This window comes from Mixophyes fleayi, chromosome 3, assembly GCF_038048845.1.
Source record: "Mixophyes fleayi isolate aMixFle1 chromosome 3, aMixFle1.hap1, whole genome shotgun sequence".
NCBI lineage: Eukaryota > Metazoa > Chordata > Amphibia > Anura > Limnodynastidae > Mixophyes > Mixophyes fleayi.
In genome coordinates this window covers 19,474,600-19,490,808 of record NC_134404.1, presented here as the reverse complement: position 1 = coordinate 19,490,808, position 16,209 = coordinate 19,474,600, and the positions used below count along the sequence as shown (strand labels likewise).

At 45.9% G+C, this 16,209-nt stretch overlaps 1 protein-coding gene across 4 annotated transcripts in view; it reads right to left on the bottom strand.

Moving 5' to 3' along the window:
• Window positions 1-16,209, bottom strand: part of NCOA1 (nuclear receptor coactivator 1) — a 329,252-nt gene that overhangs the window by 88,193 nt on the left and 224,850 nt on the right. For all 4 annotated transcript variants that reach the window (XM_075201166.1, XM_075201167.1, XM_075201165.1 and 1 more), the window contains 2 exons: window positions 11,441-11,540; window positions 1,289-1,455 (listed from right to left, as the gene is read on the bottom strand). In XM_075201166.1, the coding sequence (XP_075057267.1) occupies window positions 1,289-1,455; window positions 11,441-11,523 (250 nt within the window). In that variant the 5' untranslated portion in view covers window positions 11,524-11,540. The remainder of the gene's footprint in view (window positions 1-1,288; window positions 1,456-11,440; window positions 11,541-16,209) is intronic.

Below are 16,209 nucleotides of genomic sequence, written 5' to 3'. Positions count from 1 at the left end.
TCAGGGTAACTATAACACCAGGGGGAGTGCACCGCTAGAGGAACCAGACTGCATGGCCGATAAATATAACAAAGTTGAAATAACGTTTGCAGTGCAGAAAAATTTATCAACTCATGCTTTACTGAATGCTTGTGGAGGGGAAAAAAAATACAAAGTAACAAATTAAGTTGGATATATAAACTTTGTTTCATATAGAGGTGTGTCACACTACACACTGCACAAGTGTGACAGGATTCTCACATCATTACTCTGTGCTGCTGGGGGCCCTGCTCCTTCCACTATATAACTCTCAGTCTGTGGCTTCCAGCTGCCTCCATTCCCCTGCTCGCGTCATGTCACTGCCCCTGTCACATGCAGCCCTGTCCTCATTAACACATCACTCATCTCCTGATATACTCTGTGCTGCTGGGGACCCTGCTCCTTCCACTAAATAACTCTCAGTCTGTGGTTTCCTGCTGCCTCCATTCCCCTCCTCACATCATGTCACTGCCCCTGTCACATGCAGCCCTGTCCTCACTAACACATCACTCGTCTCCTGATATACTCTGTGCTGCTGGGGACCCTGCTCCTTCTACTATATAACTCTCAGTCTGTGACTTCCTGCTGCCTCCATTCCCCTCCTCACATTATGTCACTGCCCCTGTTACTTGCTCACTACTATAATCACACAAACGGACAAATAACTGCCTCCCACAAGATCAGCATAGTAATCTCCTGAAATAGTCTGTGCTGCTGTGAACAATCCAATAAGACAGGTATTGCTCTATCCCACCTCAAATTAAAACTGGGTGCACTCAGACATGCAGACGAGACCATTACACTTTAAATACGAAGCAACCAACAAACCATGAAGACTATTTAGACCTAGCAGTGATCACGTTACAAGATGAATACATACACAATTTACAAGATCTCACATTTGCAGAGATCTTCAGCCCATTTGCAATCAGTTAGCACTATGACAAATCTGGGCCAGCCTCTGATGTCAACAAGCTGCTAAGACAATATAAACACAGATGCTGGGGTAAAAATGAACGTACAAGCTTTATCTACGGGTGACCAATAACACCACGCACAAGTCACAAATCCAGCATGTGCCGTGATACTGTAAAGTCTGTTCTACTTGGGTGGGGACCGTGCTGTGGGCTGAGCCTGTTCCTAGGGATGGGATAGGCTGCATTACCAAGAGCATTGGTTCATCCAACAAAATGGCCACCTCCACAGGGTGCAGACGACAAGCGCTCAATCATCCTATTTGGTGGAATATTTGATGCCCTCTCTCTCTTACCCTGCTTTTTCTTCTTCAGCTGCTGAATCTGGTCCATCCTCTTGATTAGGATCTTGCATTTGTCCGGTTTGACGCTGAAGTTGTCTATATCCCCGATATTTGCAGAGAGCAGCTCAGCCAGCTCCTCTAGGTATTTGTTTTCTTGCTCTCGCCGACGCTTCTCATTGCTGCAATAAACAAAAAAGACATGAACATTAGTTTGGAGGGTGTGGAGAGATTGCCATGTGCTCCTTATGCCACTTGCTCAGAAGGGAGCTTCTCACACATCTCTGCAAGTATTGTGCAGGTTACATGACTGTTAGGTCAGATATTGATAGAGTGCGAACGCTCCCACAATCATGTGTTATCAAACAAACACACATCGCATCTGTTCATTTGGTTTTATAAACTTCCTAAAAAATCACCATCAGCGGTGGAGCAATGTCGGACAAATGTGGCAGTGTGTACGCACTCACCACCACCAGCACTGTAGGCAGATATCTATACAGTGTACACAGTCACCATCATTTCAGCAGATGGTTATGAGAGATGAAGATCACAGATCTGACTGTAAATCGTGTAGGTGTGTACACAGGAATCAGTATGTTCATCGGGACTTTCAATTATTGGTGAACTCGTTACAGAAAGGGCATCTGAAATAAAACTGTATAGGTGTGCACTCAGATTTATTTGCATAATGACAGCCCTCTAATTCATATAGGATATAACAAAGGACAATGTTAAAACCTTAAGCAATCAATCATCCTTTGCACAGGGTTGCACTGAACAGAATACTCTGGATTCAGCCCTTCAGGGTGATGTTTTTAATATTTATTACACTTTTAAACCTTTAATGTCCAGATCTCTCAGCTTGGGGGAGGGGGGGGGGGAGCTGCCCCCACCGGACCCCTGTATTTGAGAAAGTCAACACTGCGCTGCAATCGCATCACGAGAGGCCCCAGGGAGAACGTATGGGGAGGTAATTATACATAGGCAGAGCAGACTGACAATCCTCACGTCTTGTACCACGATGCTTCTCAGCACTGCTGTGTGGTACAAGCAGCCCTTTACAGAACCACATGTCCCTCCACAGTTCAGGCAGCATAAAGCTACGGCGCCCTGCAACTGAATGTTATTTAATTCAAGTTATTTTCAAGTCAAGTGAGCACTAAAGAGGTCTGGTCACCGCGTGAGTAATGCAAGTCACTTTGTGTCAGTGTTACCTGCGTCACCAATTAGAACTATTGCCGTCCTCAATGAGGATTACGTACAGAAAGCTGCCCACACAGTGTTGTCTGCCATAATATATCAACCCGCTTCCCATGGCGAGCAGAGTGATGCAGGACAGAGGGGAATAATCTCTTGTTTGCTCCAGAGAAGGGAGCATCTGATCTATATCATCTGATAGAACATAAGCACAACAAATCCAATTTTATACAGGAAACATGGCCTGTTTGGAAATCTATAAAAGGTTAATGGAATAACTCTGAGTCTGTGGCTTCCTGCTGCCTCCATTCCCCTCAGCACATCATGTCACTGCTCCTGTCACATGCAGCCCTGTCCTCACTAACACATCACTCATCTCCTGATATACTCTGTGCTGCTGGGGACCCTGCTCCTTCCACTATATAACTCTCAGTCTGTGGCTTCCTGCTGCCTCCATTCCCCTCAGCACATCATGTCACTGCTCCTGTCACATGCAGCCCTGTCCTCACTAACACATCACTCATCTCCTGATATACTCTGTGCTGCTGGGGACCCTGCTCCTTCCACTATATAACTCTCAGTCTGTGGCTTCCTGCTGCCTCCATTCCCCTCCTCACATCATGTCACTACCCCTGTCACATACAGCCCTGTCCTCACTGACAAATCCCTCATCTCCTGATATACTCTGTGCTGCTGGGGACCCTGCTCCTTCCACTATATAACTCTCAGTCTGTGGCTTCCTGCTGTCTCCATTCCCCTCCTCACATCATGTCACTGCCCCTGTCACATGCACCCCTGTCCTCACTGACACATCACTCATCTCCTGATGTACTCTGTGCTGCTGGGGACCCTGCTCCTTCCACTATATAACTCTCAGTCTGTGGCTTCCTGCTGCCTCCATTCCCCTCCTCACATCATGTCACTGTCCCTGTCACATGCAGCCCTGTCCTCACTGACACATCCCTCATCTCCTGATATACTCTGTGCTGCTGGGGACCCTGCTCCTTCCACTATATAACTCTCAGTCTGTGGCTTCCTGCTGCCTCCATTCCCCTCCTCACATCATGTCACTACCCCTGTCACATACAGCCCTGTCCTCACTGACACATCCCTCATCTCCTGATATACTCTGTGCTGCTGGGGACCCTGCTCCTTCCACTATATAACTCTCAGTCTGTGGCTTCCTGCTGCCTCCATTCCCCTCCTCACATCATGTCACTACCCCTGTCACATGCAGCCCTGTCCTCACTGACACATCACTCATCTCCTGATATACTCTGTGCTGCTGGGGACCCTGCTCCTTCCACTATATAACTCTCAGTCTGTGGCTTCCTGCTGCCTCCATTCCCCTCCTCACATCATGTCACTGCCCCTGTCACATGCAGCCCTGTCCTCACTAACACATCACTCATCTCCTGATATACTCTGTGCTGCTGGGGACCCTGCTCCTTCCACTACATAACTGTGTGTGACTTCCTGCTGCCTCCATTCCCCTCCTCACATCATGTCACTGCCCCTGTCACATGCACCCCTGTCCTCACTAACACATCACTCATCTCCTGATATACTCTGTGCTGCTGGGGGACCCTGCTCCTTCCACTATATAACTCTCAGTCTGTGTCTTCCTGCTGTCTCCTTTCCCCTCCTCACATCATGTCACTGCCCCTGTCACATGCAGCCCTGTTCTCACTAACACATCACTCATCTCCTGATATACTCTGTGCTGCTGGGGACCCTGCTCCTTCCACTACATAACTGTGTGTGACTTCCTGCTGCCTCCATTCCCCTCCTCACATCATGTCACTGCCCCTGTCACATGCACCCCTGTCCTCACTAACACATCACTCATCTCCTGATATACTCTGTGCTGCTGGGGGACCCTGCTCCTTCCACTATATAACTCTCAGTCTGTGACCTTCTGCTACCTCCATTCCCCTCCTCACATCATGTCACTGCCCCTGTCACATGCAGCCCTGTCCTCACTAACACATCACTCATCTCCTGATATACTCTGTGCTGCTGGGGACCCTGCTCCTTCCACTATATAACTCTCAGTCTGTGGCTTCCTGCTGCCTCCATTCCCCTCCTCACATCATGTCACTGCCCCTGTCACATGCAGCCCTGTCCTCACTAACACAATCACACAAGTGGACAGCTCACTGCCTCCCAAAAATCACAACGCTCAACATTCAGGTCATCTGATTGGCTACAGGATATTTTATCCCCGCCCATCCCAAAGTGGGTACATAACGGAGAAGCAGGAGGAGAAGAATGAACATAAACACTGTGCTCAGATCCTAGTCAAATACATCTTTAAAACATCAATCGGACACCCCCAGTAATCATACAACATTGCTGATCATGTCTCTTTAAAGTCTCTCTGTAACTTGCCATAAGATCATTTCTTTTTAAAGGTCACAGTGCGCCTTAGATGCTTCTTTTATTTTTTTGCGGGGGATTGTGGCCTTGATCAGAGATTGAAGCGTGGAAACAACATACAGATTACTATATCTCTATTAATATCTATCTATATTACTATATAGTACAGTATAAATATGTCACTCTATCCACAATAATCATCTATATATACACACAGGGAGCGCTAGATCACTTCTGTATATTTTTGGGGTATCCCATCGGCGTTCGATTGTTTTTTGTCCGAGATGACATCAGATAAAGAAATGATGCTGGAACCATCACTTTATAAACATTTTGGAAGAAAACAAAAACTCGATTTAAATAAAACATTGTTGTTGACAAGTATAGTAAGGCCACATGTTAATAAAAACTGGGCTCAGCTGCCTATAAGGAGCATTTTAAAGGGGAAAAAGATTGCAGGTAGCCCAGTGAGCTAGCCTAAGGTAGCCAACTATAGGACCGGCCCTGGAAACAAGGTGTAAAAAACAGAAAACAAAACTTGAATATAAACAGTACAAGTGCAAATAAACAGAAATGCAGCAAATGGACTAGAGCCGGTGAACTTCTAGAAAAAGCAGCTAATTGCCTGATGGCTGCAGAACAGGGGTAGACTGGGTTCATGCTCATCAGACAGATGACAGAGAATTGGTGCATGTAATGAATCACAGGCAGGTAAACGTGTATTACTGCCAGGCGGCTGGGTTTCCAGCTCCTGCTAATTGCCAGGACATACACCGGGGATCGACCACAAGCTTCTCGTGTTACACATCAGTGGAGCTCTAACTACCAGCAGCTCCCTGTGCTCGGCTAGTGATCCCAGGGAAGAGGGGCTGCTTTATGTAACGCCGGGGGCTAACCAGTTCAATGACTGCACACAGTGTGGGTACCAGCGGCTCCCTGTGCTGGGCTAGTGATCCCAGGAAGAGGGGCTGCTTTATGTAACGCCGGGGGCTAACCAGTTCAATGACCTCACACAGTGTGGGTACCAGCGGCTCCCTGTGCTGGGCTAGTGATCCCGGGAAGAGGGGCTGCTTTATGTAATGCCGGGGGCTAACCAGTTCAATGACTGCACACAGTGTGGGTACCAGCGGCTCCCTGTGCTGGGCTAGTGATCCCGGGAAGAGGGGCTGCTTTATGTAACGCCGGGGGCTAACCAGTTCAATGACTGCACACAGTGTGGGTACCAGCGGCTCCCTGTGCTGGGCTAGTGATCCCGGGAAGAGGGGCTGCTTTATGTAACGCCGGGGGCTAACCAGTTCAATGACTGCACACAGTGTGGGTACCAGCGGCTCCCTGTGCTGGGCTAGTGATCCCGGGAAGAGGGGCTGCTTTATGTAACGCCGGGGGCTAACCAGTTCAATGACTGCACACAGTGTGGGTACCAGCGGCTCCCTGTGCTGGGCTAGTGATCCCGGGAAGAGGGGCTGCTTTATGTAACGCCGGGGGCTAACCAGTTCAATGACTGCACACAGTGTGGGTACCAGCGGCTCCTTGTGCTGGGCTAGTGATCCCAGGAAGAGGGGCTGCTTTATGTAACCCTGAGGGCTAACCAGTTCAATGACCTCACACAGTGTGGGCACCAGCAGCTCCCTGTGCTCGGCTAGTGATCCCAGGAAGAGGGGCTGCTTTATGTAACGCTGAGGGCTAACCAGTTCAATGACTGCACACAGTGTGGGCACCAGCAGCTCCCTGTGCTCGGCTAGTGATCCCAGGAAGAGGGGCTGCTTTATGTAACGCTGGGGGCTAACCAGTTCAATGACTGCACACAGTGTGGGTACCAGCAGGTCCCTGTGCTGGGCTAGTGATCCCAGGAAGAGGGGCTGCTTTATGGAACCCTGAGGGCTAACCAGTTCAATGACCTCACACAGTGTGGGCACCAGCAGCTCCCTGTGCTCGGCTAGTGATCCCAGGAAGAGGGGCTGCTTTATGTAACCCTGAGGGCTAACCAGTTCAATGACCTCACACAGTGTGGGCACCAGCAGCTCCCTGTGCTGGGCTAGTGATCCCAGGAAGAGGGGCTGCTTTATGTAACGCCGGGGGCTAACCAGTTCAATGACTGCACACAGTGTTGGCACCAGCGGCTCCCTGTGCTGGGCTAGTGATCCCAGGAAGAGGGGCTGCTTTATGTAACGCCGGGGGCTAACCAGTTCAATGACTGCACACAGTGTGGGCACCAGCAGCTCCCTGTGCTCGGCTAGTGATCCCGGGGAAGAGGGGCTGCTTAATGTAACACCGGGGGCTAACCAGTTCAATGACCTCACACAGTGTGGGCACCAGCAGCTCCCTGTGCTCGGCTAGTGATCCCGGGGAAGAGGGGCCTGCTTAATGTAACGCCGAGGGCTAACCAGTTCAATGACTGCACACAGTGTGGGCACCAGCGGCTCCCTGTGCTCGGCTAGTGATCCCAGGAAGAGGGGCTGCTTTATGTAACGCCGAGGGCTAACCAGTTCAATGACTGCACACAAGACAAGCTGCCCAACCAACAGGGGGATGACTAGGAAACAATTGCACAGTGGCTCAGTGGTTAGCACTTCTGCCTTACAGCACTGTGGTCATGAGTTCAATTCCCAACCATGGCCTTATCTGTGTGGAGTTTGTATGTTCTCCCCGTGGGTTTCCTCCGGATGCTCCGGTTTCCTCCCACACTCCAAAAACATACTGGTAGGTTAATTGACTGCTGACAAATTGACACTAGTGTGTCTCTGTGTGTGTGTGTGAGTGTGTGTTAGGGAATTTAGACTGTAAGCTCCAATGGGGCAGCGACTGATGTGAGTGAGTTCTCTGTACAGCGCTGCGGAATTAGTGGCGCTATATAAATAAATGGTGATGATGATGAATCATTGGAACAGATCTTGGGGAATTAAAAGAACGTCGCTAATTTGCCTACAGCTCAAACAGATATAAGGAGACTACTACACAACTTGTTCTTTGTTTAGGGATCGGTCAGCAGCTTTGGGAAGGTGGGCAGTGTGCAGCAAGCAACATTCAAACATTGTTAATAGGGAAGACTTTTGGGGGGGGGAGGGGCTATACTTTTTAATATAGGGCACTTTCCTTTTATTAATGTCACACAAAATGTCATCTTCTTAACATTTCTCTCTTTGATTTACTAAACGGGTATCTTTGTTTAGTGTGTCTGTACACAGGGGTGCCGAGAGAGGGGGGGGGGGGCAGGTACAAAGTAACGGGGCCCAGGCCTGCTTGTGTTAAGGAAGGAGCCACCAACCTAGAGTTGCCATGCCCCCCTCGGCACCTCTGCAAGGGCCCTTAGAAGTTGCTGTACCGGGGCCCGAAATTTCTCTTGGCGGCCCTGTCTGTGCAAGACAACTTTGCAGCAGCGAGCTCTCACTTTACGTCCCTTCTTGGTCCTGGCGTTCGCTCAGCTTGGCTCACGCTCGGCCAGTCTAAACACCACCTCAGTTTGAGGACCACTGAACCGGGCACATAACTTATAAAACAGAACTGCTAATAGGATTTGCAGATATATCCATGAATATTTCAGGAGCTTCTCAGAATGGAAGATATTTCACATTAAATGGTGATCCTGCTGGGAGACATTATCCTAGCAGTAATCCTATTTATCGATCAGCACTGCAGTTAGCCTGCAATGACCGATAACAGAACAATAGGCTGCATTCAGCTGCAGTACAAGGAAGGGAGGAAACTTGTGTTCTAGATGGTCCTTTAATTCGTGAGAATACTAAATAACTAGGGGTCGCCTTATAGAGAAAAGCAAAAGACCGTTGGGAGAGAAGTAGTAACCATTCAAAAGAAATAAATACAAAATAAACAATAAAACAGCTACATATAAACCTCTAATGGATATGTGTCAACCTACTTCTGAACTTACACAGTTAGTGATGCTGATTTTCAGCAAAAAAATAATAATAAAGGTGTTTAAAAATAGAACAACATTATTACAAATAAAAATAATAATAATAATAATAATAATAATAATAATAATTTTATTCAAATCGAAAATGAAAAAAAATGATATATATCTTAAGCAAACCAATTCATTTTCTTCCTCGGAATCAGACAGACAAAAACGATTATAGTAAAGAGCAGATAATGAGCTAGGTGAAGCATGGCAGGAATTCACTTAGCGAGCAGACTGGTTGTCATGACAACACGGAAGCCGACCGAGGATATAGATCAATTCTCCTTACAGAGTCATCCACAGGCCGTGCTCTGCGCTACGCCGGGGCGCTCGTCAGCCTGCACAGTCATTAGCACAATGATAATTAAATTAAATGATTGTCGCTGTTATATCATTTCTGAAAGGCAGCGGGATGACAAATTCCCCCCCCCCCCAAATTGTATACAGCAGGGTTTACCAACCATGCTGGGGTCTTTCTAGCCCAGGGGTCAGGGAACGTTTTTACTCTCAAATATATTTCGATACGCCGACGTTACCCCCTTGATTTGAAAGGGAGGAAATCATATATTATTAATTATTGGAATTCAAAATTTTATTGAATCTATTCAAAATTTCTTTGAAAGCTTCAACTTCAAAACTTCAGGTTTTGGAGAAATGATGTTGCTTCATTTTTGATACGAGAGCATCAATATTGGGGCATTTTGATGTCAGAGCAATTTGGATACAGTCTTCAGCGGCCAATCGATTTCTCTGCTTTGTTTTTCTGTCCGTTAGAGTGGAAAATCCTTGTTCGCAAAGGTAGGTTGTTGCACAAGGCAGCAACTTTTTGACTGCCTCCTCGTGTGCAATTTTGATGCCTTTGCAGCTGTTGACATCCAAAAATATGACAGATCTGCTTTGTTTTCAAATGCAATACGTGCTTCATTATTACATCGAAGCTCAAGAAGTGCCTCTGCCAACCCTTGAGGCTCTTCTGGTACAACAGCAGTTTCACATTTAAAGGGGTCTACAATCCAACTGACAGCATGTGAATCAGCAGTATTACCCCCAGGAATTTCATTTTTACCCTATTTGGGGTAATTTACCCCTGTTCCCTGACCGCTGCTCTAGCAGGACGTAGTATCAGGAATTGTACAGGGTGTATTTTGTGTATATTGCAAGGTATTCCTGGGACTTTTAGCTGTACGTGATGGGCAGATTTCTACATCACCTCCACGGCGGCAGCAATCAGAGATCTGCCGACCTCTTTCAATGGACGCTTTGGCGCATTTTATATTGGGTGTACAATGCTATTGACACGATATAATAAGACAACTAAGCCATGTAAAACCTGTCCCTCATTGCCCTACGTTCTAGAAGAATAAAACAAACCTCTTTAGCAGCATTCTAGGAGAAACGAAGGAGGACCGGTTACTAATTTACTACCTATGGCCTTGTGCACCATGTAAAAATATAGATTTCCCCAGTGACCCTGTTCACCTGGGAGAGAGGAATAATTCTAGAGCACGGTTTATGCGTTACACTCTGCCTGCGTTTGGGAAGGGGAGTCAGCGTAGAGAGCTAGCTCTTGGGCCCAGCTTCCTCTACATCTCACAGCCCTCCTGCTCTGGAGGCAGCCGGTCCAGGAGATAGTACATAAAGCGTGCGCTGGATTTAATGTCCTTGCCTGAGCCAACAGGAGGGCGGAGTATGTAGCAAAGCAATAAAACGACATCAGAGAAGCCGACGACAGGTCCTCAGTTTAACGTTCTAAACGCGATAGCAGGCGGGATGCCGAGGTAAGTCATGATCCAAAACTATGCACAGTATCGCACAAAGCAAAGGGAGCGTGAAAATTCAGAACGGGGAGGTGCTCTGAGGTAAAAACGGAGCGAAAAGTGTGTAAACGCAGAATCCATTGGACACCCATCTTTTACTTGTTTGGTATAGGCCAGTGTTGGCTAACCTGTGACACTCCAGGTGTTGTGAAACTACAAGTCCCAGCATGCTTTGCCAATATATAGCAGCTTATTGCTGGAAGGGCATGCTGGGACTTGTAGTTCCACAACACCTAGAGTGTCACAGGTTAGCCAACACTGGTATAGGACATTCGCTACCTTGACAAAAATAAAGACGCCATCTTTCCCGTGTAATACGTTAGAGTCATCAGTTTCCTATCCCTGGCCCGTCTCAAGTTCCCATGAACATCAGTCACAACATCCGAAGGCCGCGCCAGGGCCCCTCTGACTGAGTTATTTAGAGACGGCCTCCATCTTGTGCACGTCCTGTGGAAAAGCAGATTGCTATCAGATAGACATTACGCTGCAGGATCACCATATGGTCTGTCCGCTGTTTGTACCCTGAGAGCACAGCAGCTGCCTAGGCAGCCATGGCCGGCCCTTGTTTTTCACACACTCGCAGCTAATCAAGCGTGGCATGGGGTGTTTAATGTATACGACACGGTAACCACAGCCTTTCTCCACACATTAACCATTAACGCTGCACTGAAACTTAACCACAATGGGCCGGATTCATTAAGGGATGTAAACGGCGATTATATGCCTCCATTTATCTGGAGTTTGTTTTCATCCGGCTATTTCTTTTGTTTGTGAATTTAACACTGGTGATGTAACCTGTGATATAGAAGGGGGGGGGGGTCAGTAATAATAGCGTTCAGCGGAACAACTCACTTCTGCATGGCGTCACATGGCGAGGCTTTTCTCTTCCGCTCCTGGCTAGCAGGGTCGTTTGAACTGTCCCCAAGTCCACTCATTTTGACCTATTTCACACCTGTCGACAGACAAAGACAAAAAAAATAAAAATAAATAATCAGTATCGAAATGGAATGGCTATAAAATTCACACACATTATGAACAACCCCCACCACACAAAAACGCAATGAAAACAACACACCAATCCTATAATACTTGAACATCAACCATCGTTTTCAAACAGCGCTACTGAAAGCGCGGCGGAATCTCCGAGGTAACGTTCCACCCAGTGCGGGGAGTAACGCAGCTCATACGCACAGTGCAGGCGGCCATTTTGCGGGCTGGACTATTATTCAGCCTGCCAATTCACTAGAAATGAGTAAGGTACGAGGCACATAGTGGCTTCTGCCTCAGTCATGTCTCGAAGTGGTCAGCTGCATTACCATTGTCCAGACCACAAAATGGCCACCTCCACTGCGTGCAGGTGAGAGGAGCGCTTTAACTTACAATTGGAAATACTTAAAAAACACAAGAATAAAGTGTAAGACTTTTTATACAGTCATCACCACAAAATGTGCTCAAAATTTTTGGTGAGATTTAGCAACTTCAAATCCCAAGGGGTATAATTGCTAAACCTTCTAAAAAGGAACCAATCAGATTCTAGCTATCATTTAGATAGTACATTCTAGACGATGGTAGCTAGAATCTGATTGGTTGCTATGGGCAACACCTCCACTATACTTTTTAAAAAGGTTTAGTAAATGTACCCCTAAATTTTCTTATGTTTAAAAAAACAATATAAAAAAAACCAGAACACTTTAAAACACATGCCAGCCAGGCCCTCCATCGGCGGTATCTGGCGAGAAGCAACGAGAACAGATCCTGTATATGTTTATGTTACATAAGACTGATTGCACGGAGCCTGGGCTGACAGGTTGTACCCTTGATCTGCATTCAGATCAAGGAAACCAGATACTATTGAAGACTTGGCACGCTATATTCCTAATAGTCAGCATCTGCTGCATTCAGCGCACCTCACCGCCCTTTTACAGAAACAGACAGCGTTCAATGACTAAAAAGGGACTTTTGAAGCGTAGACTCCGCCTACAAACGATGGCAGCCATTTTACCCCCAGCAATGGCAGCCATTTGACATCACTGGTTCCCAGGGCAGGCCTGGCCAACCTGCGGCTCTCCAGGCGTAGCGGAACTACAAGGCCCAGCATGCTTTGCCAGTAGAGAGCCAGCCGACAGCTGGCAAGGTATGCTGGGAGTTGTAGTTTCACAACACCTAGTGAGCCAGATGTTGGCCAGGTCTGTCCATCTGAATGGATAGGCAGTTACTGTCACTTTAATGGCACTATTATTGCATGCAGCTTTGCTTCCCATGTAGGGGAATATGGGTTTTGTGCCAGAGCTCTCGACAAGTAATTCCTTACATTAACTTCATTCCTATCTGACAGCCCCTTGCTGTAAAATCCTATTCTCTAACTATCCCGTGTTTTTATAGGTATTGGTTAAATGGAAACATTAATTTCAGCCGGAGGGGGTTAGAAGGTACTCTGGGCACTGGGAGTGATATAGACCCCCCATTCTGTTACTGCACACTGTAAGTTAGGGAAAGCGGTTTCATGGGAGACGTTATAAACCAGTTCCCGCGCTCAGTCCCAGCTAATGGACTGGAATCAATAAGAGTAAATGGTGTGTTTTATTGTCCTGTCTGCTACATGTACCCTAAATTACCTGATTTACATTTTACCATTGACCTAGATGTTGTGTTGAGCAAATGCTCTCCGTCACGTCAACAGGCGTGATGCACATTTTATATGTTATAATTATATAGGCCTATATTATAGTATTTATATATTATAAGCTTATAAAATCACATGTTCATTTACATCAGATATTCTGACAACAGCAAAATGTTTAGTGTCACTTCTCAAACACAAAGACTGTGCACTAATAACAATTAAACAAAATGCATATATGAGACAGGTCTGATGGAAGTCTACGGCCCATGATCAATCAGAGCCACAAACCACAAGGGGTTTTTAACTATCATAGTCACATAACTATCCAATACAGACTGTACCGGCAGGCCCCCGACCTAAAAATGAAGCTGTGACTGCCAGTAACCAAGGGGAAAGATATTACTGGCTATCAGATATTTGTATATTGTGCCATTATCTTCCCACTGAGCATGTGCAGAACAAGCAGAGACGCCATCGTTGATGAATGTTACATTGAAACGTATAAGGAGTGTCAGAGGGGAGGGGCATCGACAACCACTCGGCCGAGCAGGAAATGAGTGGAGGGTGTCAGAGTCCCAATCTGTACTCCATTCATCTTTAATGCCTCTTTTTAATGATCACCCTATATGAAAAGCATAAAACATATACCCAGAAAGAAGTCATGCTAATTCACAGGCCTCATCTCAGAAATCACACTTCATTGTTGTCCCATTCCTTAGAAGACAAGTATAATCTCAGCTCCAAAATAAAACTGCTAAATCAATAATTATACATATTACATAATTATTACACCATTAGATCCCTTAAAGTGTTCCTGGGATGGTAGGACGTATAGCATACTTGCCAACTCTCCCTGAATGTCCGGGAGACTCCCTGAACTAGGGGAGATCTCCCTCACTCCCTGAAGAGTCTGGCATTCTCCCTGATGCTGAGCCAGTACAAGACGTGGTTGGCTTCACCATCTGTGGCATGATGACACAGTTCAGAAATTGTGTCCTATGTCCATGTATTGATGCCTATGGAGGTGGCCATTTTCATGGAGACCACGATGTAATCAAAGACTGACAGGTAAGACAACATGACTTCAGTAATGGAGACAGAAATGTAAAACACACTTCAGTCTCTACAGATTCATTAGCTGCTTTTCTTTAACGCATAGTTGTCTACTCTCCCGGAATGTCAGGGAGACTCCCTGAACTAGGGGTGATTTCCCTCACTCCCTGAAGAGTCTGGCATTGTCCCTGATGCTGAGCCAGTACAAGACGTGGTTGGCTTCCCCATCTGTGGCATGATGACACAGTTCAGAAATTGTGTCCTATCTCCATGTATTGATGCCTATGGAGGTGGCCATTTTCATGGAGACCAAGATGTAATCAAAGACTGACAGGTAAGACAACATGACTTCAGTACTGGAGACAGAAATGTAAAAGACACTTCAGTCTCTAGAGATTCATTAGCTGCTTTTCTTTAACGCATAGTTGCCTACTCTCCCGTTGGCGTTTACTCAAGCTGTACTATTAATGTTAGGTTTTTCAAAACCGCTCGACAGGCACCACACATTTGGAGTAGGACTGTGAAGGAGAAAGAGCAAACGTCAGGACAGTATTATATCCCACCCTGATTAACGCAGGGTGAAGATTCTCACTTGATTTTGATGTTTATTATGTAAAACAGAATTAAGGGACCCTCGGCAACACGTGAGTGACAGATCTCTCTCCCTCGTTGGCCTCGCTGTCACATTCACAGATGCTTCATATCATCTACTCTTCTCTTCATCCGATATGGCAGAGACACCTAACTGAAGTACCAGCCCAGATGGCTCCAGATTTTTGGGTTATTTTTTTAAAATCTTTTCTATCAAGGATTTGCTTTAATATAAAAAAAAAAAAAAAAAAAAATCAGAACAAATCTTCAATCTTCTATATGAAGAAAACATATTTTTTTTTAGCTTCATTACAATACAATTAGTTTAAATGGTACATTTGCCCCATCTTTAATTAGCCCCATTCAAGCCATGTCACTAACACGGTCCAGTTATATAAACTGCCCCGCTAGCAGCTTCACTGTATGCTCTAACAATATTTACTTCATTTTTTACTACAGACACAAATGGATTTTAGTGTCGATATTGGCAAATTGGCCACATAACAATGAGCGCCATGCCAGAGAATGACCCGATTGGATTATTTTTTGGACATGCCCACAAATCGAGGGGACAGATGGCAGCTATCGGGCAACGTATATGTGTGGGTGTGCGTACCCGCCACTCAATGCATGGCCCAAGCTTGACACTTTTATTCGAAGACATGAATAGATGCATTTTCTACACAGGATTAATCTAGTTGTCTATTCAACACCAACAAGGTAGTGAGAGAACCTCATTCAAGTGGAGAGATAAAAGCCTTTTATTTCATTGCGGGCTATTGATAACATTACGTAATATCTTAAATACAGCAACACTCCAAGGAGACAAAAGAGCCTTTGTCAAGTGGTTCTCCCATCAACATTAGGCTCAGTGTCAAGACTCAAAATGTTGTTGTGTTGGTCCGTCGGTCATAACTCTTATAGGACCATGACAGTAGGACTATGGTGCAATAACATGTTTTTATTCAGGCTTTTGTGAGGCCTGTTCACGCGGATTATCTCATGGAGACGAGACAACCACACCGATTCTACTGCAAATAATGATATATTTTTTTAAAAAAAAAAAACACAAAAACAAAAAAATCACAAGGTAACGGTTCCATTAACTAGTATGACAATATCATAATAAAATAAATAAAATGACCTTCTGGTAATCAGGGCAGATGAACTGTACTGGTATCAAAGGGATATTAGCATCACTGCCAGACACAAAACTGCTGCTTAAATAGATTCTTGCATTTTGCGAGGAGCGTGAAAGATATAGACGCCAGCCTTAAATTGCTGGTACATGCCATTTGCAATGAAGAGGCTGTCAGAGAAATGTAACCTCGCTGTGTGATGATCCTGTCACAAT